We start from the raw sequence: 24,554 nt of genomic DNA, 5'->3' as shown, positions 1-24,554 counted from the left end.
TAAAAAAAGATAAAGTTAAGAGAAGATTTGATTTATTTTTGTTAACAAGACAATATTGTGTTAAAGAAACAAGTGAGCTGGAAGAAACACGACATTCAACACGAAAACCCAAGTATATCGTGTTGTTGAAACACGAGTATATCGTGTTAATGGTATGGCTTGTGATGTTTCGATCACAACCACTAATCATTGACGTTACTCATAAGTTTGTTTTTCGTCTTCTTTTTCTCTTTTCGTTTTTTTAAAAAAGTTTTTCTTCTTCTTTAGTTGGTTAATTTTTTCTTTTTCCGACGATTTAAAGGTTATATTATCAGAAAAGTAAACTGAACGAAGAAAAATTCAATTGTTTGAGACTTTAAACAAAACTGAGTGTCGGATTAATGAACACAAAGAAGTGGGGGAATCTTCTATATCTTCTTGTCAGAAAATCCAAATGATTCACATGAAACATGTATTATCTAGAAAGGAAACATTCATTTCTAATTTCTTTCTCTTTTTGGTGACCTGTGACCAAATCAGAGGTCAACTACTATTCAGAAATTTGTTTGTACATTAAGGATGAATTTAGGTTGCTGTGGCTAAAGGTATAGGAAACCACATGAGAACAAATAGCGTTCCAGTCAATATTTTAAACTCTTCTCTCCTCTACTATCACAATGACACGTTACACTGGATGGAGTGGACCACTGTTTTTTCTTAGTTCCTCTACGATACACATGATATTTACATAATTGAATCAGTAATATACAAACTGGGAGAGGATGGACCACTTTTAGATTATGACTATTTGCTTTTTGTTTGGAAAGAGAATAATGATAATCAAATGTATTATTGTACATGATATTTTTGGACTTGATTTTGGTGACATAATCAAGAAATACACACTTGTCTTGTCTTGTCTTGTATGTGGATACGATTGTGATCCGGATTCATTGATCACCTAGACACCTACCAAGTGAATGATTATACTATATTCTAATATTTGGAAGACACTAGAGAGATTGTTAGTTTTTTCTGTTTTTCTGTTTTTCTAGAATTGCTAGTCTTTTAACAAAAAAAAATTAAATTAAACAAATAAAGCCAAATGGTTAAATAATCAAGGCTTAATAAAATTCACTTTGTCCGATCAGTGCCATAAAAAAAAAATCATCTATATCTCTTCTTTTTTTTTTTCCTTTTTTTTTTTATCTATATCTCTTCATCAACACATATATAGGGTTTCCATTACAAGAAACAAAGAAAAATAGGTTATAATCAATCATCATATTAATTTGGGCCAAAAAGCTTTAAAGTAACCATATAAAGATCAAGTTTTAAGACTCATAAAACTAATCACGCAGAAAAAAAAATATGATGAGAAAAATAATGATGTCAAAAAAAAAAAAAAAAGAAGAAGAGAAAAAACAATAATTGGACGAAAAAAAGAACAATAATTGATCGATTCAAAAACAAAATAAATCGAAGAAGAAAAGAAGGATTGGGACATCTCCCGCTAGTTTTCCACGTCATTACGCTTCAAATAGTAACGCCAAATTTTTTTATACATTGGGCCTAATAAGCCCATTAATAGCTCTAAGTTTATGGGCCATGTACATAGCATGGAAGAAAAACTCTATAAAGTTGGGTTCCAAAAGTCAGTGAAAAATGCTCCACACGAAGTTGTTAATATACACTCTTATCAGATTTTGTTGTTGAACCACTAAATTACTTGTTTAAGAAGATATAAAAATCTTATTATAAACGATCTACTATATAGTATAGCTTGACTCAACATATGATCACGAATTCACGATAGATTATTCAATTTTAAGGATTGAAAACCTTTTGAATCCACCTTTTGTTTTGATATATATGTTGGAGTATTAACCTTACACATAACTTCGAGACTCGTGATTTTTTTTAATCAATCCTTGAACCCAATGATGCTTTCACGTACATTCTAAAAAGGAATTCCAAGTTTTATTTATTCGTTCTAAAGTTTCATATGTACACATTAGTTCCATAAACTCCAACAACAAAATAAACTTGTGATTAAACAACCAATATATAGATGAACTAGGAAACTAGTGAAAGTCTAAACCCATTTACCAATGTACTGAGTATATAAGAACATATATATAACAATTCTCTTTAAGGGCTCTTCTCAGCTTCATTTCTAGTCACATTGTGATCAATCTTTAAATCGCCGCCCATGATGGAAGATAGAGCTGTCGCCAAAGCCGATTGGAAACTTGGATCTGTCGTGATTGCCTTGATTGTTTCAGCCGGTAAAGATGGCACTTGGTGACTGATGATGTTCTTGATTCCGATATGATCAAGATTTATTTGTGGAGAATGTGATGAAGATGATCTTCCAAACGGATCGAAAGATGACCCGGCGGTTCGGGTTTGAATGATTTTGTGGTAAGGTGATTGCTGATGGGTGTTAATGTTGCCGTAAGCTGCACGGTATTGATCACTGGGATTACCACCACCACCCCAATTCATCAATGTGTTGGTGTTGTTTGAAAAGTTGAGATTGGTTGAAGGATAACTATTAGATCGTGAGACATTACTTGGAGGAGAGCTGAATCTATTGAGCATTGATAAGAACGGTTGCTGCGACGAGGAGGAGGTTGTGAGGTCGAGAGTGACGGTCGGATGGCCAGAAGAAGAAGGGGATTGGAGGAAATGAGTTTTAGGTTTTGGAGTGATGTTGTTGCCGGAAAGAGAGAAGTTAAGGCCATGAAGATCAGCTGCGGCGGATGAGGAGGAGGAGGCGCCGGAGAGAAGCATGGAGGCGGCAGCGGAAGTGGCAGAGGCCATGGCAGTTGCTGACATGGGAAGTGGATGGTTATGTGTTCCTTCGTACGTTGAGATAAGTATAGACATATCTTCTGAACATCTTTGCACCTAAATAAAAGAGTTGATATGATATATATATGGTTCTTTAATAACATAGGACTATTTAGAATATAATTATCAGTTTAGTACTTTTACCTGTTTTCTTACTGGACAAGAAGCTGCAATGGTGCAACGATAGTAAGCTCGGGGACATGGATTGCCTTTAGCTATTTTCTGGCCATATTTCCTCCATTGACATCCGTCGTTCATCTACAGAGACAATATATAGCCCAAGAAATTAAAACACAAACTTTGATTCTGTTCTTGTGGAATATACTCTTTGAGAAGTTTTTTTTTCTTATAAAAATAGAAGTGAGAAAAAAGGAAGGATTATACTGTTAGCATTCATAGATGTATATACTAATTAAATTAAAGATATGAATAAAATGTACTAACCGTTGGTGTCTCACATCTTGATCTCACCGAAACCCTAGTTTTCTTAACAAGGTTTTGAGGCAAAATCTCATCTTCATCTTCATGATCATCTCCATCATTCTTAAACCCAAAACTATTTTGTGATCTGATCTTATTATTGTTACTAATCTCCAACGACATGGTTTCTTGATTATGATCAATCTCTAACTTCTCATTAGGATTACTCAAAGCCTTGTATTCAATCCCCATACTCAACCCTTGAATACTGCTTTTTTCATTATCATCATAATTTCTGTCACCTTCCGCTTCTTCAACATCTTTATTTTTTTCTTCTTTATTCGAACCACTTGGAACCTCTGAATTTAACCGTCTGCCTAGGCTCAACGAGACAAGTTCTTCACGTTCGTTAACTTTTTCTCTGTCTTCATCTTCGCCTTTGTCTTGATGATGCCCTTTTGATTGGAACTTGGTTGGTTCGTTATGTTTGGCCATTAATTGGTTGTATTGTGTTTGAAGGATGTCAAAATCTTTCTTGATTTTACTCAATGATGACTTTAGTCTTCGATTTTCCTCTTTAGCCTCATCCATTTCGACTTTAGTTGAGTCCAACTGATCTCATCATACGTTTATAAGATATGGTTAATCACGATATGCTTAACAAATATACAAATATCTATCGTTTGGTTGATCTTTCCTCAAATTATATATGCATGCCTCAAAAATCCAATACATATTTTTTTCTTTCTTTCTCATAATTATTGTACTTGTGATATATAGATGAGCAAATTCTTCGTAAAAACCTCCGCAAAGACAGAAAATTATGAAACTGACAAGAGATTTGAAGATCTAATTTAGTATGATTTTAGAATTCAAATTAAGATTCATTGATTAAGACTAATCAATCAATTAATAAAAATGGATTTTGGATAAAACAAACCATCTATGTGATAAGATTATGAAAGATACATGTATGTAATTCCAAGGATTGATTTATGCGATTTATAAATGACGTCTAAATATTTGAAAACTATACAAAAGGAAATTTATGATACCTTGGATCTTATAATATGGTCGTGTTCTTGATGAGAATCATCGTGAGATGAATCAAGTTTTCTCATCTCATCATGGCTTTCTTCTCTTCCATGACCACTCCTCAAGAAATCGTCCTTCTCCATATTAGTCTTCTTTGATAAATTTTTTATTAGCTCTCATGTTTTCTCTTGGGAACTGTTGATTTCTATATATGCAACCTATACATCCTTTGACTATGCCAATTAAACAATTCACAAAAACATGCAAGTCTCCTATATTAATAATGTTCAGAGAACATGACATATTTCTATAATTTACAAAATTACCAAATATCTATCTTAAATAGAATGAAACATATAGTGCACATATAATATTAAATTAAGATTTAAAATTCAATTATAGTCTTGTAATTAGATAGTCTCGCTGTTTTGTTTTACGGTAGGTTGAAATTCCAAAATCAGAAATTAAATACTAGTTTATAAAGAGTTTTTGTAGACTATAAAATGTAAAAACATTGAACCAAGTGGTTGTACAATTATTCTATTTACTCATTTTATGCAGCAATGTTTCAAACCATGAGAAAAACAAGCACGCAACAATGAAATCTTGAAAGGTCAACAGCCAATCCAATTGAACAAAACAAATAAGTTAAAAATAACAATGTATACGACCAAATATGAATGGGATATTATAATATACTATTAATTGGTTTTTCTGCCCTTTAAACTAATACCAACACACGTACATAATAAAAACAACCATTGTGCATCCGATTTATTCGGAAAAAAGAAAGAAGAATATTGTTCGTGGATCGATAGTGTCGACTAATTGGAAAAGAAATATTGAACTTCAACGCTTAATGTTATAATAAAATAGCTATGTCTCAACAACAAACACTGTTATAAGGTTTGGAGCCGAAATTATGGACCCACCGGCCAACGTTGCTGCTAAAGAACAACGTTGAAATTTCTTGATCACATCGTTACAATTTTATCTCTCTTATCTTTTCATTTTCAAAATGATAAACTTCTAGTGGTAGCGACAGAACAAATGTCTAGATACAGGCCAATCCGCAAATGGATTACTATGGTTAATTAACAAGAGAATGAACCAAAATAGGTAATAGAAAGATCATTCCAAGAGATTTCTTGCTAATTTAAATAGTCTAATATAATTAATATTATAATTTAGCTAATTTATTCGTAGTATTTTTCGATAGCTGTTACTATATTACCTTTTAAGTCAATATAGCTTATCAATACATCGTTTTTTTTTTGGAAAACCAAACGTGTTTCGTCTTAGAGCTGATGTGTTTGTTTTGCCACTCGCGTACCGACGTACGTATCAATGTTAACTTATTAACAACAAATGAGACGACTGGTTGTTTTTCAAATGGCAAAGAATGACCAAATTCGGTTTTAGTTGCTCCATCGATCGTTCTAATTAAAGCATCAAATGAATTGTATTGGATCGGAATTATTATTTTATCTACTACTGGATCTGAATCTAAACGCAGAATAAAGTTTGGTATACAATATAATTAATGTATTGTGGAGCAGTGGAATTTTGATATTATTAATCAGCGGTTAGAAAAGACCTTGACTATAGATCGAAAATACTAATTACCAAGAAAAATATATATGACTCCAGCTATGATATACATGCGTTTACAAAAACGAGCACTCCAATATATGAACTTAAAGTCATACATTGGTGACATTACACAAATAAAATATCTTTATAATTAATAAAAGGTCAATTTTTGTTGAAGATTTATATTTCTGCAGATTTAATTATTGGTGAGTGCAAAACGTAATAAATATTTACACAAACCACTCAAATATATGCCATGATGTATGAGCAAAACTATAAATCTAGAACACAAAATAAATGGTCATATCTAATCAATCAGCTTACAATTTTTAAATTTTTTGTGGCTTCCCTACAAACAAAATTCCATAGGAAAGTTTAATCAATTTCAAGTTGTATATTTTATTTAGGTTTAGCGCAGTTTGTCTCTTTGTTTAACTAAGTCTTTTTTTTTTTTTTTGCCAAATGAATGGTACTTGGTACGTAGACTTGGCATCAAACTAGTAATATATGATATATGTGTTAATCATAAATATAACACTAGAGTTGTAATTAAATTTACCAACATAATCTTACGTTATATGAGTTTTAAACTAGAAACTAATTGACCATATATCATGATATATTTGATGAATTATCATGGACATATCACATGTGATTGATAATTTGATATTAACAAGTACATATTTAAATGGACCACGATCTAAGGCCTTTTGCTGGTTGCGTAGAGTTATGTATATGCCATTGACATTTTAGAATAAATAGTCAGCTTGTTGACTTGGTGTTTTATTATAGCACATCATGTCTTAACTACTTTAACTTTTCTCTTAAAATTGTTTAGAAACATTTTCTACAATTAGCAAAAGAAAAAAAAAAGGCCAGAAAAAAAAAAAATTCAGCTAAATTCGTCGATGCCCAAAATCCGATAACACCGTAATAAGTAAGAGAATACAGGGGTATATTTGGAAACAGATTAAAACGCAGAAAGTAGTGTTCCATTTACAAAACCCTAAACCCTAATTGCTCTCGCCTTCTTTTAGCTTTTCATCTTTACCTGTCTCTGCCCTTAACCTCACACAGATATCGAGTCTCGGCGATTGAAGTGAACTCTCATCCTTATAATTTCATCCGAAAGGTAAAATTTTGACAGCTCTAGTCGCTAAACCATTGTTGTTTAGGTCTCCTTGGAACTCTTCTGAATTTGCTTTTAGATTAGTTTACTCTTTTTGAGCCTTTGTTTGTGTAATCTTCGAATGGATTCATGGTTTTGCGTTAATGGGTTCTGTTTGTTATTACAGATTTTGGATAAAGTTTTGATTTTTTTGGTTCGCAATGACGCTGCTCGAAGCTATCTCCAACGCCGTAGCGAATCAGGACAAGGTCGACTCGCAATCCGATTATCCAATCCCTCTTAGCCACGATGGTATCTTTGCGAATCTGAAACCAAAGCTAGAAAACCCTAATCTTGGTACCCTTGTCAATCCAATTTCCGGGTGGGGAATCTCTGAAAGTGATGTTGAAGTCATCGATTTGGGTAAAAAGTTTTCATCTAAGCTGAAAAGGAAGCTTAAGGATACTAACGGGTTTGTCAAAGATGAGTTTGTCAAGATGTTAAAGCAGTTTCTTGAGAAAATTGGTGAGAAAGTTGGGATTTCAGAGGCTGAGTCTGAGATGGTTTTGGGAGATCAAGCTGGTTCTGAGATACAGATACTGGTGGAGAAAAATGGGTTTTTGATGGGTAGAGATGTATCTGGTTTAGTGTTGAAAGGTTGTATTAGTCTAGAGATGTGGGAGCTAGTGGAAATTTTGATTTCAAACTCCTTGGTTGATCATTCTTCATACTCTTATTTAGTTAGCAATCTTGTTGAGAAGCAAAGGTCAGATTTGCTTTGCGTAGTGATCAAAGAAGCTTCAGATCTTGGGGCAACTGAGCTACTTTCAATCTTGAAGTATTTTTTATGCCCATCAAAGGAAGCAATTAGCACTATGGCTAAGGTAAGAGAAGAATGGGAGAGTCAGGCTATGTTGGCTATTGAAAAGGTGAGCAACACAGAGCTATCAAAGAAGTCTAAAGTTGCAGAAGAGGCTTCTATCTTGTTAATGGTTGCTCATGACGGGTTTTCAACCTCAGAGCTTTGCCTGCATTACTTGTTAGCTTCACGGAATGTTGACGAAGTCATGTTTGCATCTGCAGTCAGTAAGTTGAATGGCAATGAGATGGGTAGCTTTATTCGATACCTCTCTAAATGGATGAAGAAGTATGAGATGTTCCCACAAGCTGGTCCATGCCCTAAAGCCGCCTCCAAGCTTGGTTTGAAACTATGCAACTGGGTTCCTGAACTCACAGACATTACCAAATGTTTGGGACTTCTTATCGATGAGAACTTCTCCACTCTGGTTCTGTACTCGGATTTGCATGAAGAGCTAAAGTCTATTGCAAGAGTAGCCGATGGGTTAGCTTCAGAATCAAAACTTTCCTGTTTTGTGGCTAATGTGGTTGAAAGTTTGAAGCTTGGAGCTGCCCGAAACTAGATTTTCACAATTGTTGGAGCTTAATGCAACCCTGTTTTCACTTTTTATTATGGTCTCCAGTGACATTTGTATTTTCTAGTTTCAGTTCATCTCTTAACTAAAGTATAATTTTGTTCGCTATCTTTGAGAGTTTGTCTCCAACCTCTGCACATTGCCAATCTCATTTAGGATGCACCACATGGTTTAAAATTGTTTTCTTTTCCAAGAATTCTTTATCAGTTACAACAGGAAGAGTAAAAGGTTTATCTTTGCAATACAACAGCTTACTTTGTTGAAGAATGAGCACAAGTTGTTGCTCAACGAAGTGTCTCACAGAGCCGGATAATAAAAACCGTTCCTTTATGAACACTCACGAGACCTTGCCGCAAAATCAAACGGCTAATGTATCATCACCACGAAAGTGAGGTACTCTCGCTGAGGTTGAAGAAGAAGAAGGGGCAAGAATGTAATTACATCCAGAAATGCTTCATAGTTACGCAGCTGAGTTATTACACTTGTTCACAAAGTAAGCTGCAGTCTGGGGACTACCCAACTCCTAACTTTCTTCACCTTCTTAAATTACCTATCTGTCAATTATCATCATTTCCCAATTGTGTTGATACTTAATTGGTAGTAGCAATTTTTTCCATTAAAGTTTTCATTTTTTTGGTTTTTTGTTGATGGAAAAAGTATTGATCCAACGGCTGTAGAAGAACGGTGCAACAAGATTTTGAATTCGGAGATGCGTTTGTTTTAGTTTTAAAATAGAAATAAATAAAGTTGTTCTCTCTCTCTCTTCGTGGACACTGGAACTAACACCACCGATGCACTACACTCTGTAGAGACTGCAAATGGAAAGCATCTTTTGGTAATCACGGGTACTGTTGTCTTCGTCTTAGTTTTTGTCGGAAATCAGACATTAGATCCGACCAGATTCTCTATTTGGAGACAGACATTACTCGGATCTTTATTTCATTTTGTATGATTCTTTATTGTAGATTTTGAGATCAGGTAGTGTGGATTTGAGATCAGGTACATTTACTTGCAAGGTGAGTTCCAGATCTGGTTTTGGTTATTTCATTTCTGGAGTTTTATACGTTTTTGCAATTTTGGAGATTTTGTTGATTTTAGATTAGGATGATCATTGCATTTTCTTTCTCTTTCTTGTTTGATTTCATTGGTTAATGATTGTGGATTACTACTATTTAATCTTTTTATAAAAAAATCCAAATCCTTAGCTCATGTACTTATAAAAGAATGATTTTATGTTTGATAGTGATCTATACATAGTTATAAACAAATGGCTGATCCATTGAACTTAGTATGATGAATCCTGTTACAAAGAGCTTATGTATCTCTTTAATGTCTAAAAGCTCTAGATAGAACCAAAATATGAAAATTGCAATCTTTAGTAATGAAAGTGTTGTGTTATAGTCTTGTGTTATTGCTTGACCATAATATTTTGTGATTGTTCGGACTAATGCAGGTGTTTTGAATTTTGGTTGTGGACATAATGGGAAAGCCTGCAAGGTGGTTAAAAAGTGTACTACTTGGAAAGAAACCATCTAAATCTAGTGGTTCTAAAGATAAGGAGGTAACACACTTCCGCACAATGTTGTATGATAAAACAAATGAATTTCAAGCTTGCATAGTTAAATTTCTCAGGTTGATTACAGTAGTGGTTCTCGTAGAGGACCTTGACTGCTTGACATCTCTTTTACTAGTTTTTTCACTTTAGACATTGCAAATTTCCCACTAATTTTGTGTCGTCTACTATTGTCTATGGTGTCACTTTCTGATTTCATTTCCCTTTGTTGTCTGTTTCTAATTGTTCCTGACAACAATTCTCTATGGTTTATCACGTGCAGAGAATTGTGAATGGAAAAGAAGTAGTGGTTATATCAAAGATTGAAGAATCCGATGTTGTTTCGGATCTTTCATCAATTGGAAATGCAGCAGTCTATACCAGTGGTATTGTAGAGACGCAGAATCTAAAACATGAAGATGTTTCGGACGACGAGATACAAGTTTCTGAGGTCCAACCAACAGATTCTCAAGATGTTGCTTCTGTTCCTGATGATTCGCTATCCGAATCAGAGAAAATTCAACAAGAGATCGCAGCAGTTACCGTGCAGGCTGCGTATAGAGGATACTTGGTAATATTCTTAAGCTTCTGGACTAGATATAGACATGGCTCTTGATTTGCAGCTATTGGTGTTTTTCTTTTTCTACTTTTCTTTTTTTCTATTCTGATATGAGCTCTCTATGTGAAGGCACGACGTGCTTTCAAGATATTAAAAGGTATAATAAGGCTACAAGCACTTATCCGTGGTCACATGGTTAGAAGGCAAGCTGTTTCGACTCTGTGCTGTGTTATGGGAATTGTCAGATTGCAAGCACTTGCTCGTGGGAGAGAGATCAGACATTCAGACATTGGAGTTGAAGTTCAGAGGAAATGTCATTTGCATCATCAGCCTTTAGTAAATGCTCTTCAAGCACTTCTCTGTGATTTCGGTTTCTTGGCTGAATAGCTCTTAACTTTGATTAATGTTTTTGTCTTATCAGGAGAATAAAGCCAACTCGGTTGTTGATACACATTCTTACTTGGGAATCAATAAGCTAACAGGAAATGCTTTTGCTCAGAAGGTATACTTGTTTCTACTATTACTATGTTTGAAAAGTTGAGAAGACCATGGTGGATGATTCTGTTGCCTTATTCTTATCAGCTTCTAGCTTCATCGCCAAACGTGCTGCCTTTGTCCCTCGACAATGATTCTTCCAATTCAATCTGGTTAGAGAACTGGTCAGCATCTTGCTTCTGGAAACCAGTTCCTCAGCCAAAGAAAGCATCACTCAGAAAATCTCAGAAGAAGTTTGCCAGTAATCCTCAGATAGTCGAGGCTGAGTTTGCGAGACCAAAGAAGAGTGTTCGCAAAGTCCCTTCTTCAAATCTCGACAATTCCTCGGTGGCACAAACATCATCTGAGCTTGAGAAACCCAAACGCAGCTTCCGCAAGGTTTCAACAAGCCAATCTGTAGAACCACTACCGTCTATGGACAATCCTCAAGTTGATCTAGAGAAAGTGAAACGTGGCTTGAGAAAAGTACATAATCCCGTAGTTGAGAACTCTATCCAACCTCAACTGGTTCCACAGATTGCAGTTGAAAAGCCAAATGGTAGTTTAGAAGAATCTGTGAATGCCTTTGATGAAGAGAAAGAAGATGAAGTGGCTGAGACAGTGGTGCAACAACCTGAAGAGTTGATACAAACTCATACACCATTGGGGACCAATGAATCTCTTGATTCCACATTGGTCAACCAAATCGAAGAGAGTGAAGAAAATGTAATGGCCGAGGAAAAGGAGGATGTAAAAGAAGAGAGGACTCCCAAACAAAACCATAAGGAGAATTCAGCTGGGAAGGAGAATCAGAAATCCGGGAAAAAGGCTTCTTCGGTTACTGCTACTCAAACCGCCGAGTTTCAAGAGAGTGGTAATGGTAATCAGACTAGTAGCCCGGGAATACCGAGCTATATGCAGGCGACTAAATCCGCTAAAGCAAAGCTGAGGCTACAAGGCTCTTCTTCACCTAGGCAATTAGGGACAACTGAGAAAGCCAGTAGACGTTACTCTCTACCATCTTCAGGTAATAGTGCAAAAATCACTTCTCATTCTCCTAAAACAAGAGTCTCAAACTCGAGTGGCAAAAGCGGGAACAAGACAGAGAAAACTCTTCTTTCGTCCCGAGAAGGAAACGGTTAGTCTCCTAAGCAAAACAATCTTTCCCACAATGATCATTTTATGGAATTTTCTCGTCTAACTTTGCTTGGATTGGTTTTGGGTTTTGCAGGTAAGGCAACTCCGGTAGAGTGGAAGAGATGACTGATCATCTGATAAAGAAAAGCTGAGGCCTTTGATGTTTCTAAACTACATCATTTTACTATCTATATAGCTAATGTGTATGTCTGTCTTTGTCCTTGTGTTTGTTTTTCTCTTTGTGTTTGTGTAATGAGTTGAGAATGTACATCATAGGTTTTCCTTTTCTTTTTTTGTGTGTGTGAGGGATCTTCATTTTCCGTTTAATCTTACATTACTTCTCATATATTATCTTCAAAATAAAATAAATCAACTTTAGATGGTTATGTCATGTATAATGAACTAATTATCCTTAAGCTCCTCATATGTTGTGACTTGTGATATAGGAATCTTCAAATGTCCTAGGGTCCTAAGTTTGAATGAATGATTAGGGAGGGAAAGGATCATATTTCATAAGTAAATAAAGGAAAAAAAATGCAAATAAAGAAAAGCATAAAGGATATTAGATTGAGCTCAAAGAAGCAAGACTGAATTTCATTGCATGGAAAAAAGAGCTTAAAATTACAAAAGTTGAAATTAACACAAGCTTTTGAACCAGGCTTCCTATTCATTTTATTATTCTTCTTCATCATTTTCAATTTATTCTTTTTGAATAAACACTTTTTTTTTATATTCATTTTATATGTAACGGCAGTCCATGTCAGGAGAAAGGGAATGTTCCAAAGATATCTCTATGCTCTTTGGTGATTCTATTTGAAAGCAGACATTGTGGTAGTGTATGACGTACAATGCTCAAAAAGCAACACAAGAATGCACCTTTGAAACTATATATTTATATGTATGTGTCAGTATCACCATTCACCTTATCTAAACAGAAAAACTACACTTATATATCTGTATGTTAGAAGAAAAGAAAGTATGGAAATGAAAGGAAAAAAAAAAGGGAGAGGGAGATATGCTTAGCTTCCCTAGAAGAGAGTTCCAAGTGTAAACCCTTTTTTGGTTCAAACTTGTCAGAAGAGAGTTCTTCTAAAACCAGCCTTTATATATGCTTCTTTCTTACCAATCTTCTCTCCATTCCAAAAACAAAGAGATAGAGAGGGAGATACAAAATTCTCTCTTGTTCTTTAACCTTTTTCCATTTATATATAATCTCTCAAGTTGTACTTTCAGAAACAAAACGCTGTAGTATCTACATATTAGTTAACATGGGTGTTTCAATTGGTCATATAGGAATGATTCTTCTTCTTCTCATCGCGTTTTCGGTACTTCAAACTGATTACGTTTCGGGTCTTAGATGGGACAGAGACATGAGGATGCAGCTTATGTTTGTTCATCCTTTGCGTGTTCTTGAAGAGTCTGAGCCTGAGTCCTCTTCATCATCAAAAGGAAACTTGGCGCCTTCTCCTTTCGTTATGTCTGATCCTAATCAATCTGTGAAAAGAATGATTGGAAGAGGATCTGATCCTATTCACAACAAATACAACAAATGCTGACATTTTTACTATAATATAAAATGAAACAATGTTTTGTTTCTGAAAGTAAAGCTAAGGCTATACTCTGTTTCTGTAATGTCAGTAACTCTATTTTCTTTCAGTACTCTGTTTTATAAAGAAGGTTAATATTTGTCTCTTAATCCTTCATCGGCTTAAGTTTCTATATCATTGTTCTTTAAAACATGTCTTGCATTACCTATTTGGTTGATGCATTATTATATTATATGAGTATGCAAGACTTCATTTGTTCTCTGTGTGATTTCTCGCTGTTTCGTATTTAATTGGTTCTGATTAACCAGATTATTACCAGTATAAACATCATGCATAACAGAATCTTCTGAGATTGCCGGAACAAAAAATATGGATCTTCTGAAATCTTTTTCGATAATACATAAATTCTTCTAGAGTTTTGGTTATTGAGCCCAAATCCAGACAACTCAGAAAGCCAGCAACAAAAGGTCGTCAAATATACTGGGCTTTATCTTTGAAATAAGCCCATTAAATAATTCGCAATCGTAGGTGTACGTAGTTGATTGATTTTTTTCATGCATGTTTAAAATCCTGAGAAATCTGTACGTTTCTGGTTTCTCGGAGAGATTTTCTACTCTAAAAACAACATTGATGTTAAACGATAATGACGATTATATTGTCAATTATTTTGGTAGTAATGATAATTGATAAGAAGAAGAAAAAAAAACTCTATGAACAAGTTTAATAATATTTGCCAATATGGCATGCTGGATTTTCTCGAATCATCATGTTTTCGATTTCATTCATCAAACTATAATGAAAATGGATTAAATATGATATTTGGAGGGAAGGAAACATACATAAACAAATAAATAAATTAAAGTAGTTGGAAAAAAGTGGAGTAGATTCAAACCTTCCAACTATAATAATTTATGCAAGTCATAGTTTGACAATCATTTTGGGCCCTTTCTCTTGTTGGTTCCTTAATTTGTTTTTGTATCTCTGCCAGTGTCAGACGCAGTTTTTACAGACTTTTTGTTTAAATATATCACAAACCTTATTCACGATTATATTTTATACTCTTGAAGTAAAATTTTCATCAGTGTGACTCGGTCTCGAATCCCTAGTTTTACAATATTGTATATACATGTAAATCCAGTATGATGATTGATCAGTGTATGAAATATATATATAAACTATTCAAATGATTTGGGGTTGTATAGATTTTAGGTTGGCAACTTCACGAGTAGGGCACGGTTGGTGAGAAACAAAGAGTCTTTTACACAAATATTTAAGAACATCCCATCTCTCGCTGACTCTCTCTATATTCCAAATTGTTTTAAATGCGGTCTTAACTACTTTATAGTTTATAGTATTCTGCAGTAGATGTTTGGACGAATATCTGCTATATAATGTGATTGTTAATTAGCACAATATGGTTCTGAAAGGTATCATTATTAACTTAATTACCTCCTTATTGGCTTATTGGAGGTGGCAAAAAATTTGAACTCGCCAAGAGAAATTGAACAGAAGAACTCATGCCGTGTCTTCATTTTCTATTCGACAAAACAGACTTCTTGACATTCGCCCGTGATTTTCGGCTTTTTATTTTCCTAATGATCAAAGAAATTGTTTTGTAAATTTTATGTTTCAGTTTACAAGTACCATTTTTTCTGAATTGATAGGATATATAAAGTTAATACCATTGTAGTTATAGCCAAAATAAACTTACGTACTATTACAGTGAGTAGTAAAAGTCGAGATCAAAACTTGTCAATAATTTGTTGGTATAGTTTTGTGTGTCAAGATGTTCATATATGGTTTTGATATTTGTTTATTTTGTTTTTCTTTCTCTAATCGAAGATTTTTTTTTTTTTTTTTTTTTTTTTTTTTTGGCTGTCAAAAAAATATATTTGATTTGTTAATTATGCTGATATATTTCATAAAATTGTACCGAACATTCGAATCTCCATAATTCAAAAATCAGTCTAGATTATTAAGCACTGTCGATGACTTGATGTAGTAGTCTACACGTTAATAATTTATATACAGAAAATAATTTTGATCATCTTTAGGGCAAAACTAATTTATAATCAAATCGCATGGGGCATTTGACGTTGTCTTTTGTGTACAACTGGGATCCACATTTGTTGCTTCGCGTTATAAGTAAGTAGTCAAAGTATTACTGAATTTCTAAATAAAAATCCGAATTGAAACCTCATTATCTTTTGTGCATTAATATATATAATTTTACTGAAATGGAATTTATAATTCTATACTTTTATATATAGTTGCCAAGAAAACAACATTATCTATATATATAATGATATATACAATGATATATATTTATTTATAGTTGTATATAAGACTTAAATGGAAGTCCATAATGATAATAAAAAATGTGATTGATAATGCGATTATACTCCAACAATCTGTCAGTGTCTATTGCTTGTGGGAGCATGTCCCTTGGAGTGACTCGGATACGCATTTATTTTGTTTATTCAATTATTTATTTATTTCATGAGCCACTAGTGGCTAGCATTTAATTGGTTTTATTACTAAATTATTTTTCCAATGAATTAAAAGATTTATGCGAAGCAATTGCACGTGAAAACAACGGTACAAATAAGGCTCATTGCTGAGTTTTATGTTTGCAATTTTGGAAGACACCGTTGGAAATAAAATGAACGTAAATTTGAATTCTAGTATTAAATTAAAAAGTAGGTTCCCTCGTATCAAATTTAAGAATTTTGTTGTTGTTCATATAATATATACAGATAAATAGTATATCTATTATTTAAAAGTCGGTTAAAAATATCTTCAACATTTTCAAAAATATTATACTCGATTCTAACTATCAAAGAAAATGGTTTAAATATACTAGATGTCAAGATCACTAGCTAGCTAGTAATCTTATATTCTACATCATTTGTTGCACTTCTTCCATGTTACGTAACATATTTTTACCCTTATAAACCTAATTACATGTCGAAGTCTTTGTCTTACCAAATATAGATATATTTCATTTCACAATGACTTCTTTTTCTGATGCGACTTTTTCAAATACTTAGTCATATAATAATTTAACAAATGCTTCAGCAAATCCGTCTATAGTGTAGAGATATATAGTCAACACTCAACAACCCTATTTATATATTAAGGGCTACAAAGGGGCATTTCATTGGCAAGTACCATTTTACTTAGTATCCAAAAAGAGTGTTTGATCATTTCCCCACAAAACAAGGTAATCGGAATTTTCTTTTAGGGTTTTTCGGGAGATCAGTTTACGAAGAAGATGAAGAAGAGGCAAGTGGTGATAAAACAGAGAAAAAGCTCTTACACTATGACTTCTTCTTCAAGCAACGTCCGTTACGTTGAGTGTCAGAAGAATCATGCCGCTAATATTGGCGGCTACGCTGTTGACGGTTGCCGGGAGTTTATGGCAAGCGGCGGAGATGATGCTTTGACGTGTGCTGCCTGTGGCTGTCACCGGAATTTTCACCGGAGGGAAGTTGACACGGAGGTTGTTTGTGAGTATTCTCCTCCGAATGCAAACAACTGATGAACGAAGATGGAAAAAAGAAGAAAAGCCAAGAAAGGTAACTGAAAACAAAGAAAAAAGGAACCTGCTTTGGATTTGATCTATTGATTTATATTAGATCGAGATGTATTTTATATGTATATGTATATGGTTAATGTTGTATATTCAACTACTTACATTAACGCCGATCTATATGATGAATGATTTTTCAATCTTGATGTGATACATACTTCAAATCTATGTGTACCTATATTTAAGATTACAATATGTGGAACAATTTTTTTGTTTTTCCTTTTTTTGGCGGATCTTGCTTTTGATTATTTTAAAAACCCAGAAGTCTTAAAGCGTTTAAGAAGTTGTCGATTTAGAATAGAATGAGCCGTAGATAATTTTGGTGACGAGTTCTAAAGACGTACATAAACCATTAACATTCCGTATAACACAAAAGTATCCAATCGAAACTAATCTTTCTTCATTGAGCTAATCACATTTGTACGTCTATATATATGTGTATGCTAATGTTTTAAGCAGGATACATAATAAACTATATTTCTTATTTGAAAGAGATGAATCTTTAAGAGCACTTAGCTTGCGCTGAAAGAGATGAATCCTTATGAGCACTTGCGATCTCTTTCAAATTCCAATGCTTGTTTTGATGTATTAATATATTTCGATGTATATCTATATCGCACATGTAGAGTATACGAAGCATATGGTCAATGACAGCAACAGAAAATGGGGATATACAGACTTATAAATGGAATTCAAAACACAAATTAATAAGCAAGTTAAATCTTTGTTCTTATTCTTATATTGACTTATAGCTAGATAGGTGAGTTTTGTTGAAAATAAGTAGTTAAAATGATTATTTTATTGTAAAATAAAATTTGGATCTTAGCTTTTATTACGTAAAAAAAAAAATATAAGTAATGCATACAAGTACCAATAATCATATGTTTCTTCCCTTTGTCTCTTTCTGTTGAATATTCGACCCACCACTTTACATACAAAAGATTCCGATAAAATGTTCAACACATATTAAAAATATAAAGTTTGATGTCCATATGAAATTTAAATCAAAGTAAATTTAGTGTTATGAAGAAAATATTATTAAACTTGATGACTTTATTCGATTAAGTCGAGTTCATGTACATATTAAACAAATAAAGCCAGAAGTCAAGTGTCAAAGCATTACTTATATATCTAATTAATAGACGGTCTGGTCGTTATCATTCTTTTTGGTTGCTAGAAAAGATCATGATGGAGTTTTTTTGTTATGTTTATGTTAATGTAATTTAATTTAAAACACAGCGGCCCACATTTCAAATCATGTTATCAAATCGTTTAGGTTCATGTTTTTCAATTCGCTTCCATATATAACAAAGATTTTAAGCCATTATCATAAAGCAATATAATACCACCAAAAACATATTGGCCACTTTTGCTCTCATCAAAGTGGCCACTCGAATTTGTTGGAAAAGACCACTGTAGTATTTCTTAATGTAATTAAAAAAAGTCAAGATACTCTTTTGGAGCATACATATTCTGATTTTGTGAACCTCTAGACAGTACGTAGACAATTTCTTTTAACGTAAAAGTAACTAAAATAGGCCAATAACTAAACACAGAGTTGGACCACATATTTTCCACCTTCGGCATAACAAAATTTGTATTCGATCCACGACCCTTAACACCATTCTCATGAACCCAGGCTTCTTTTACATTGCTTGGCTCTAAAGTTTTCAAGGCAAATGCTTATTTTTTTCTCCAGGTTCCAAAGACACTTAAAAGATAAGAGAAAAAAAAGAAGAAGAGACATTATGAAAATAGAGTGTTAAATTTAGAACTGATTTGCTTTATTTCTCACCAAGTACATAACCTAGTCCCAAACAGATAAATTTCACCATTTCACCGCACATTTTGCCTTCCCGTGACGATCATTTTCTTAAGTGTTGGAAGCCAAGAACTGCACTCATCCCATTCGGTGCTTGTCATAAGCCCCTGTTCACCAAAATTAACAAATAACAAACCAAACTCTATTCTTTATTCAACATTTATAAATACGATAATGCAAGATTACTAAAGATTCACAAATACACCACTTTTTACCTGTATTTTTAACGCTGCACCAAAATCACGTTTGTCCAGAGCTTGACAGAGCTGAGTGAGTTTTTCAGCAGCGTTCTTCGAGATGTCCCCATTATTTAGTTTTGAAAACAGAGCTCCTAGCTTTCTTGAGCAATTATCTTCTGCCTCACGCTTCTTGGCAGGAGTATCTCTTGAATAACCTCTTAATGGTTCAAATGTCTCTTTAAATAGCCTTGTCAATGAAGCCACAATAGGTTTCTGGTGGGCTGGATCATTCCATAACATCATGAAGAAAACAATTTGATTTTAGTAAAAAACTTATATATAACAAATAAACCACATGTAATGATGCTGACAAAAAGTGCGTTTTCTGCTTTAATGTTTTACAATGTCAATACCTGGTACATTGGAAGTATCTGCAGTCTGAACAGTTGGTGGTGGAGCTACAGGTTCTGGTTGCACCGCTACCTGGTGTGTTGGAGTCATAGGTCGGACTGGAGGAGCAACAGTTTGGGGAATCTTGGAGTTTATATATGGACCAACTTGTGAATGGATGGATCGATATGAACCAGGACCGGGTGGAGCATTGTAAGCTGGGCCAGCGGATCGCTGGAGACAGAGGTTTTTTGGTTAGTCAAAAGCTAAAATGTGGACAATGTAAACTAAATACAATGGAGATGGAAGTGAATCATATACATTAAATGAATGATAATCCATGGTTGGTTGCTGATATTGGTCCGCGTTCTTTAGTTCTCGAGGAGGATTCAAAGGAAAAAAAGTAATACTTCTTGATGGCTGAGCATTGCTTAATGGAGCTGGAGTAAAAGATTTCTGCAGGAAAATAAGACGAATAAATGTTTAAGTAAAAACCAAGTAGATAACAGAGTTTGTTCCAAGCCAAACAACATACCTCTTGATATGGATTGGAAATTTTAGGCTGAGTGTTTGTTGAAGCAGAAGTGTTAGCAGCTTCTGCAAGAAACAATATTATCAAAAAATTTAGCTAATATCAGAATGATAGCTTTCTTCGATAGCAGATTAATCACAACACAGCTGAACACATACCAGGTTCTGCATACAGAGAAATCCGATCACGCAAGATTGAAAGTTCAGGTGAGAAATCACCAGACTCCAGAAGTTTTAAGAACTTCATAGCTGTTGCAATAAGTCCTTGACTAGCCAATATCTCAGCATAACTTTCAAAGAGTTTACGTAGAGACGCACTGACTCTCTTGTTGCAAGTTGTCAAAGCAAGGACAAGAGTTTTCTCCATAAGATCCTATTTCACAGAAAAAGAAATGCAAAAAAAAGTTTAAGCAGAGAAGTACTATTTAATATTTATGCAAGATATAGAATTCTATACTCACTTGAACACACTCAGCATAAGATTTCCCAGCACTTTGTTTTTCAAGGCTCATTGACCAAATGTCTACTGTTTTGTCGACATTGCCTGCGCAAATGTAACACAGAGTTGCAGCCAAAGTAAAACCAGCAGCCATCAAATTTGAGGCAAGAGCATCGCAGAGGCTTATCCATTCATCTCCTTCTGCAAACTGTTTGTCAATAAATAAGAAAAAAACATTCCATTAGTGTAGTTATTAGTGACATCAAACCATCTAGGAGCAAGTATTTTAACTTCATCAAGAAAATAGTACTTACAGTGCAGATGAGAGCAAGAGTTTCTTTCCAGGATTTAGGTTGTCTTGTATGAAGGTAGGTCATTAGATCATTGTTCATCATTGCAGAAACAACCTGTAACAGATTAACATAGTAATATAAGATGACACTTATACTTATCAACATATCAAGTAAAGTTGAAAAAACGTCTAATAATATCTATACCTTCATGTAAGGAGCATTGCTCATCCTTATATATTTATCACGAGTACTCTCCCACAATTCTGTACCACCAACATGAGCAATAACTAAAGCATCAGCCATCTTATTTGCAGAAAAACACTGAGCCACTGCTTCCTTGTAATCTCCCACAATCAATGAACGTTGGATGGCATCATCAAATGTTGGATCAGAGCTCTCTTCTTCTTCTCCTTCTGGTTCTGGCACTTTCTGAGTTTCTTCCACGTTTGTAGAAGAACATGTAGCATGAGGCTCATTAGCAGTTTGATCATTTTCCTCAGATGGTAAACTAAAGCCAAGATGGCTACGCAACTTCGTCTTTGCGTTCCCATCTTCTTCAAGCATAATTTTCAGCAGTCCCCATGTTTCCTTCTCTTCCTCAGATCTTCAGAAACAATGTACACAAAGAGGAAAATTGTAAGTTTCTGTTACTTATATAAGGATGATTATTTGATCATTTTCAGTCACTGCAAGACTTACTCGGCCTCTTCTGTTTTCTTCTCGCATAAACCCCTAAGGGAAGTCTTCTCTCCATTTTCTAATGCAGCTTCAAATTTAGAAATTCGATTCACCAAACTTTTTTCTGTGGCCAAGCTATGCAGAAAGACCTGACACGCACACATAAGAGTCAATGAACTGAAGAAATATAAAAACAGCAAAACAGAATAAAACAATGTCCTCTCTAAAACAAGACCTCAGATGCCTCAGGAAGATTTTTGTTAAACGAAATAAGCTTTCCTCCAAATCCAAAAGATGCACCAGCCGGGCGCTTCCACCATTTTGGTGCTGTTAAAGGATCTGCATCGAGAAGATGGAATAAGAAGTGCTGTTGGTTCTAATGCTCCCAACAAAGCAATGATTCAAGCATATTGTTCAACAAGAGGGATCTTGAAGGACATTACCTGAATATAAATTGTTCACCTCGGTACCATAGCTGCTACAACCCTACATAGATACATACTTTCATTTTATTTTATTTATGGGTGGGAAACAAACAAGTATTCTTCAGAACTAAGCAGTACCATGACAGAACAGGAACCTAACTCCTAAAATAACAATGAAGAGGAAAAATGAACTTGTGCTGAATTTACTGGTTCATTATTTGTATACAATCATATATTATTGATCTTGATCTAGAACACAAATTTCAAACACCAAAACGAAACTGCAAAGAGCTACCTCAAGGTTATAGATGCCAATTTTCCCATCAACTGAAGATGCTGATATAACTCCAGGCATCTTTGGATACCAATGAACATCAAAATTCCAGTTTTGACCAGTAGGTAACTCAGCCACAATCTGACATAATTGGACCAAAAATTCCATTAATTTAGATAAAGTACTAGTTAACTGACAAGCATATGCAAGCTAACAACAAGGCTATATCAAATCTATTGTCTCTTCACCTTTCCTGTCTTTGTGTTCCAACAAATAGTTCGGTTGTCTTTCCCACAGGTAAGTAGATACAAGCTGTCACTTGGACACCACTCCATTGCAATCACACCTGTTGTATAACAAGTATCACCACTCTGTTTCAACCAATGCAAGGGTACATTCTATATAGTAAAAGAGATGGAGATACCTCTTTGGTGACCAACAAATGTGCGAACAGGTGATTGTAGATACCTTATGTCCAAAAGCTGACAGAAAACATCTTTAGAGACCAATGAAAAGAGCCAAATTTGATTGAACTTGAAAAAATAAAAATTAATATGATCTGATTACCTTCACATTCGGTGAACTATCTTCATCTGAAGCAACCAAAATCTGATTAAAATGATCAGGATCCCATTGCAAAACTGAGCACCTAACGGTAGTTTTCAAGCTGTTGATTGATAATGGCTAGATCAGGTTTTGATAAGAGATCACAGAGGATTTCTAATATAACAAACTAAAAATAAATCAGGATCTCAAAACTTACTCTGTTATAATCTTCTCGTTATTCACATCCCATATCACTAAGTAAAAACAATATTCATCATATACACGATTAGCACAAGTTGAAAAATTGTAGTTAACCTATGTGAACCAGATCATAGAACTCTAATGCTCACCTGTAGTCCCGTTGTGTGAGGTAGATGCTAAAACATGTTGAAACCCTTTATTCCATGATAAAGAAGAGATTTCACTTTGCATATAAGAACCAGTACCCTGCAACGAGACATTGTATATATCTTAAAGATATATACACCAGAAAAGATAAAATTGCAGAGATCTTGAACTGTATAGTACCTTTAGATAATGAGAAGGCTTTGAAGGATTTGCTAAATCCCAAATACAAACTGTACCATCATCAGCCCCAGAAGCAAGTTGATTTGGAGACTTAACATTAAATTCAAGACCACGAACCTATATTACAAAACAATGCATGTACACATCAAATAACGATGTATATATATCGGGAAAAAAAACAAAACAGAAGATACAAACTCACAGGTCCTTTGTGTTTTGACAAATCTCTAACGTGCGCAATTTCACCAGACTCAGAACTGATAAATACAAAGTAAAATACTTTACATAATCAGTATAAATTGAAGAGAGGCTAATAGATTTCAATTAGGGTTTAGGGAAAATCACCTAATTGGATTCCATAAACCGATGTTCCCGTCAACTAGACCACCGGCTATGAGACCATCGGATCCAGAGCCATAACTTCCCCAAGCGAGTCGATTAAACCGCTCGGAACTTTGGCATTGACCTACTAGTTTTAGCTCACGATCGTTGGACTGAAAATCGAGTTCAAAGATCTCGAGATTGGCGGATGAACTAAACGAAAGATCTACTGCTCCGGCCATTGTTCCGGCTGCTATGAACGGAGATTCCGGCGCGATGGCAACGAAAGCGGATCTACCAATACTCTTTATGCAATCCATTGTGAGAGTGACTCGAAGAAAGCGATTTCTCAAGAGTGCGGAGGGAAACAGAGAGAATTTTGTAATGAGTTTTCGAATGTTGTAGACAAAAACTTAGGTGTATATATATAGTAAACGAGTAAGGGTAGTTTCGTAATGTTGGACTTTGGTGGTCCGTGATCACTACCATTCACAATCCGACACGTCATTTGTGTGTTGTCCCAAAGACCAAAATATCCATTATTTCCATTTGGATAATAGCACAAAAGCTTTATTATAAAGGTGACAACTAAAATATATTTTTTCATTTTTATTAAATTGAATGATTGTTTAAAATTAATACATTGGGCTAGTTATCAAATTTAGACGTATGATATACTCATATTTTTTAAGTTAATATGTAAACTCATATTTTTAAATTTGAAAAGAAAAATTAAAAACAATTTGGGCTAGTTCACAAAATTTGATATTGGAAAAGAACGGTTTGTAGAGCCCAGTGGATCGTCTAGGGCATCTAGGCCTTATATCTACAAGTCCTTTTTTC

General features: G+C 34.3%; 5 protein-coding genes and 2 long non-coding RNA genes across 11 annotated transcripts; 4 read left to right on the top strand and 3 right to left on the bottom strand.

Annotated features, from left to right (window-relative positions):
• Positions 1-1,942: 1,942 nt before the first annotated feature.
• On the bottom strand, positions 1,943-4,543 carry WRKY61 (WRKY DNA-binding protein 61). Its single transcript, NM_001332376.1, has 4 exons — positions 4,311-4,543; positions 3,280-3,867; positions 2,980-3,093; positions 1,943-2,892 (listed from the first exon to the last, which is right to left on the bottom strand). Exons 1-4 carry the CDS (start codon positions 4,431-4,433, stop codon positions 2,131-2,133), a joined length of 1,587 nt encoding a protein of 528 aa, NP_001319038.1. The 5' UTR covers positions 4,434-4,543; the 3' UTR covers positions 1,943-2,130.
• Positions 4,328-4,564, top strand: AT1G05447. Its single transcript, NR_138900.1, has one exon. It is a non-coding gene; the product is annotated as an other RNA (long non-coding RNA).
• A 2,233-nt stretch (positions 4,565-6,797) lies between these two features.
• Positions 6,798-8,663, top strand: AT1G18850 (uncharacterized protein). Its single transcript, NM_101742.4, has 2 exons — positions 6,798-7,015; positions 7,179-8,663. The coding sequence occupies exon 2, from the start codon at positions 7,213-7,215 to the stop codon at positions 8,410-8,412; it is 1,200 nt and encodes a 399-aa protein (NP_564065.1). The 5' UTR covers positions 6,798-7,015; positions 7,179-7,212; the 3' UTR covers positions 8,413-8,663.
• A 109-nt stretch (positions 8,664-8,772) lies between these two features.
• Positions 8,773-12,537, top strand: IQD30 (IQ-domain 30). Of its 3 annotated transcripts, none has more exons than NM_101741.4 (8): positions 8,773-9,269; positions 9,390-9,440; positions 9,878-9,985; positions 10,260-10,547; positions 10,665-10,871; positions 10,957-11,037; positions 11,118-12,147; positions 12,241-12,526. In NM_101741.4, the coding sequence occupies exons 3-8, from the start codon at positions 9,905-9,907 to the stop codon at positions 12,270-12,272; spliced, it is 1,719 nt and encodes a 572-aa protein (NP_173318.2). In that variant the 5' UTR covers positions 8,773-9,269; positions 9,390-9,440; positions 9,878-9,904; the 3' UTR covers positions 12,273-12,526. The 3 variants fall into 3 exon arrangements, with proteins under 3 accessions (NP_173318.2, NP_001031067.1, NP_001322630.1); NM_001035990.2 differs by having other exon boundaries at positions 8,918-9,259; positions 12,241-12,532; NM_001332375.1 differs by having other exon boundaries at positions 8,930-9,440; positions 12,241-12,537.
• Positions 12,538-12,958: 421 nt separating this feature from the next.
• Positions 12,959-13,290, bottom strand: AT1G05443. The gene has a single exon (NR_138899.1). It is a non-coding gene; the product is annotated as an other RNA (long non-coding RNA).
• A 3,558-nt stretch (positions 13,291-16,848) lies between these two features.
• On the top strand, positions 16,849-17,496 carry MIF3 (mini zinc finger). Its single transcript, NM_001084091.2, has one exon. It carries the CDS (start codon positions 16,968-16,970, stop codon positions 17,232-17,234), a length of 267 nt encoding a protein of 88 aa, NP_001077560.1. The 5' UTR covers positions 16,849-16,967; the 3' UTR covers positions 17,235-17,496.
• Positions 17,497-18,705: 1,209 nt separating this feature from the next.
• On the bottom strand, positions 18,706-24,107 carry AT1G18830 (Transducin/WD40 repeat-like superfamily protein; the record flags this gene model as incomplete). Of its 3 annotated transcripts, NM_001332374.1 has the most annotated exons (22): positions 18,904-18,996; positions 19,081-19,214; positions 19,323-19,567; positions 19,700-19,910; positions 19,998-20,132; positions 20,212-20,273; positions 20,367-20,580; positions 20,669-20,854; positions 20,961-21,053; positions 21,144-21,543; positions 21,639-21,766; positions 21,853-21,956; positions 22,061-22,103; positions 22,338-22,457; positions 22,565-22,662; positions 22,741-22,798; positions 22,884-22,983; positions 23,080-23,116; positions 23,213-23,309; positions 23,391-23,507; positions 23,593-23,647; positions 23,736-24,072. In NM_001332374.1, 21 exons carry the CDS (start codon positions 24,029-24,031, stop codon positions 19,122-19,124), a joined length of 2,892 nt encoding a protein of 963 aa, NP_001320898.1. In that variant the 3' UTR covers positions 18,904-18,996; positions 19,081-19,121. The 3 variants fall into 3 exon arrangements, with proteins under 3 accessions (NP_001320897.1, NP_001320898.1, NP_173317.2); NM_001332373.1 differs by having other exon boundaries at positions 18,706-19,214; positions 23,736-24,107; NM_101740.3 differs by lacking the exon at positions 18,904-18,996 and having other exon boundaries at positions 19,069-19,214; positions 21,853-21,993; positions 22,080-22,103; positions 23,736-24,031.
• Between the last annotated feature and the right edge of the window lie 447 nt (positions 24,108-24,554).

The sequence above is a fragment of the Arabidopsis thaliana genome, assembly GCF_000001735.4.
Source record: "Arabidopsis thaliana chromosome 1 sequence".
NCBI lineage: Eukaryota > Viridiplantae > Streptophyta > Magnoliopsida > Brassicales > Brassicaceae > Arabidopsis > Arabidopsis thaliana.
Note: the sequence above shows the minus strand (reverse complement) of the source record. Positions and strands in the feature narration are given on the sequence as shown.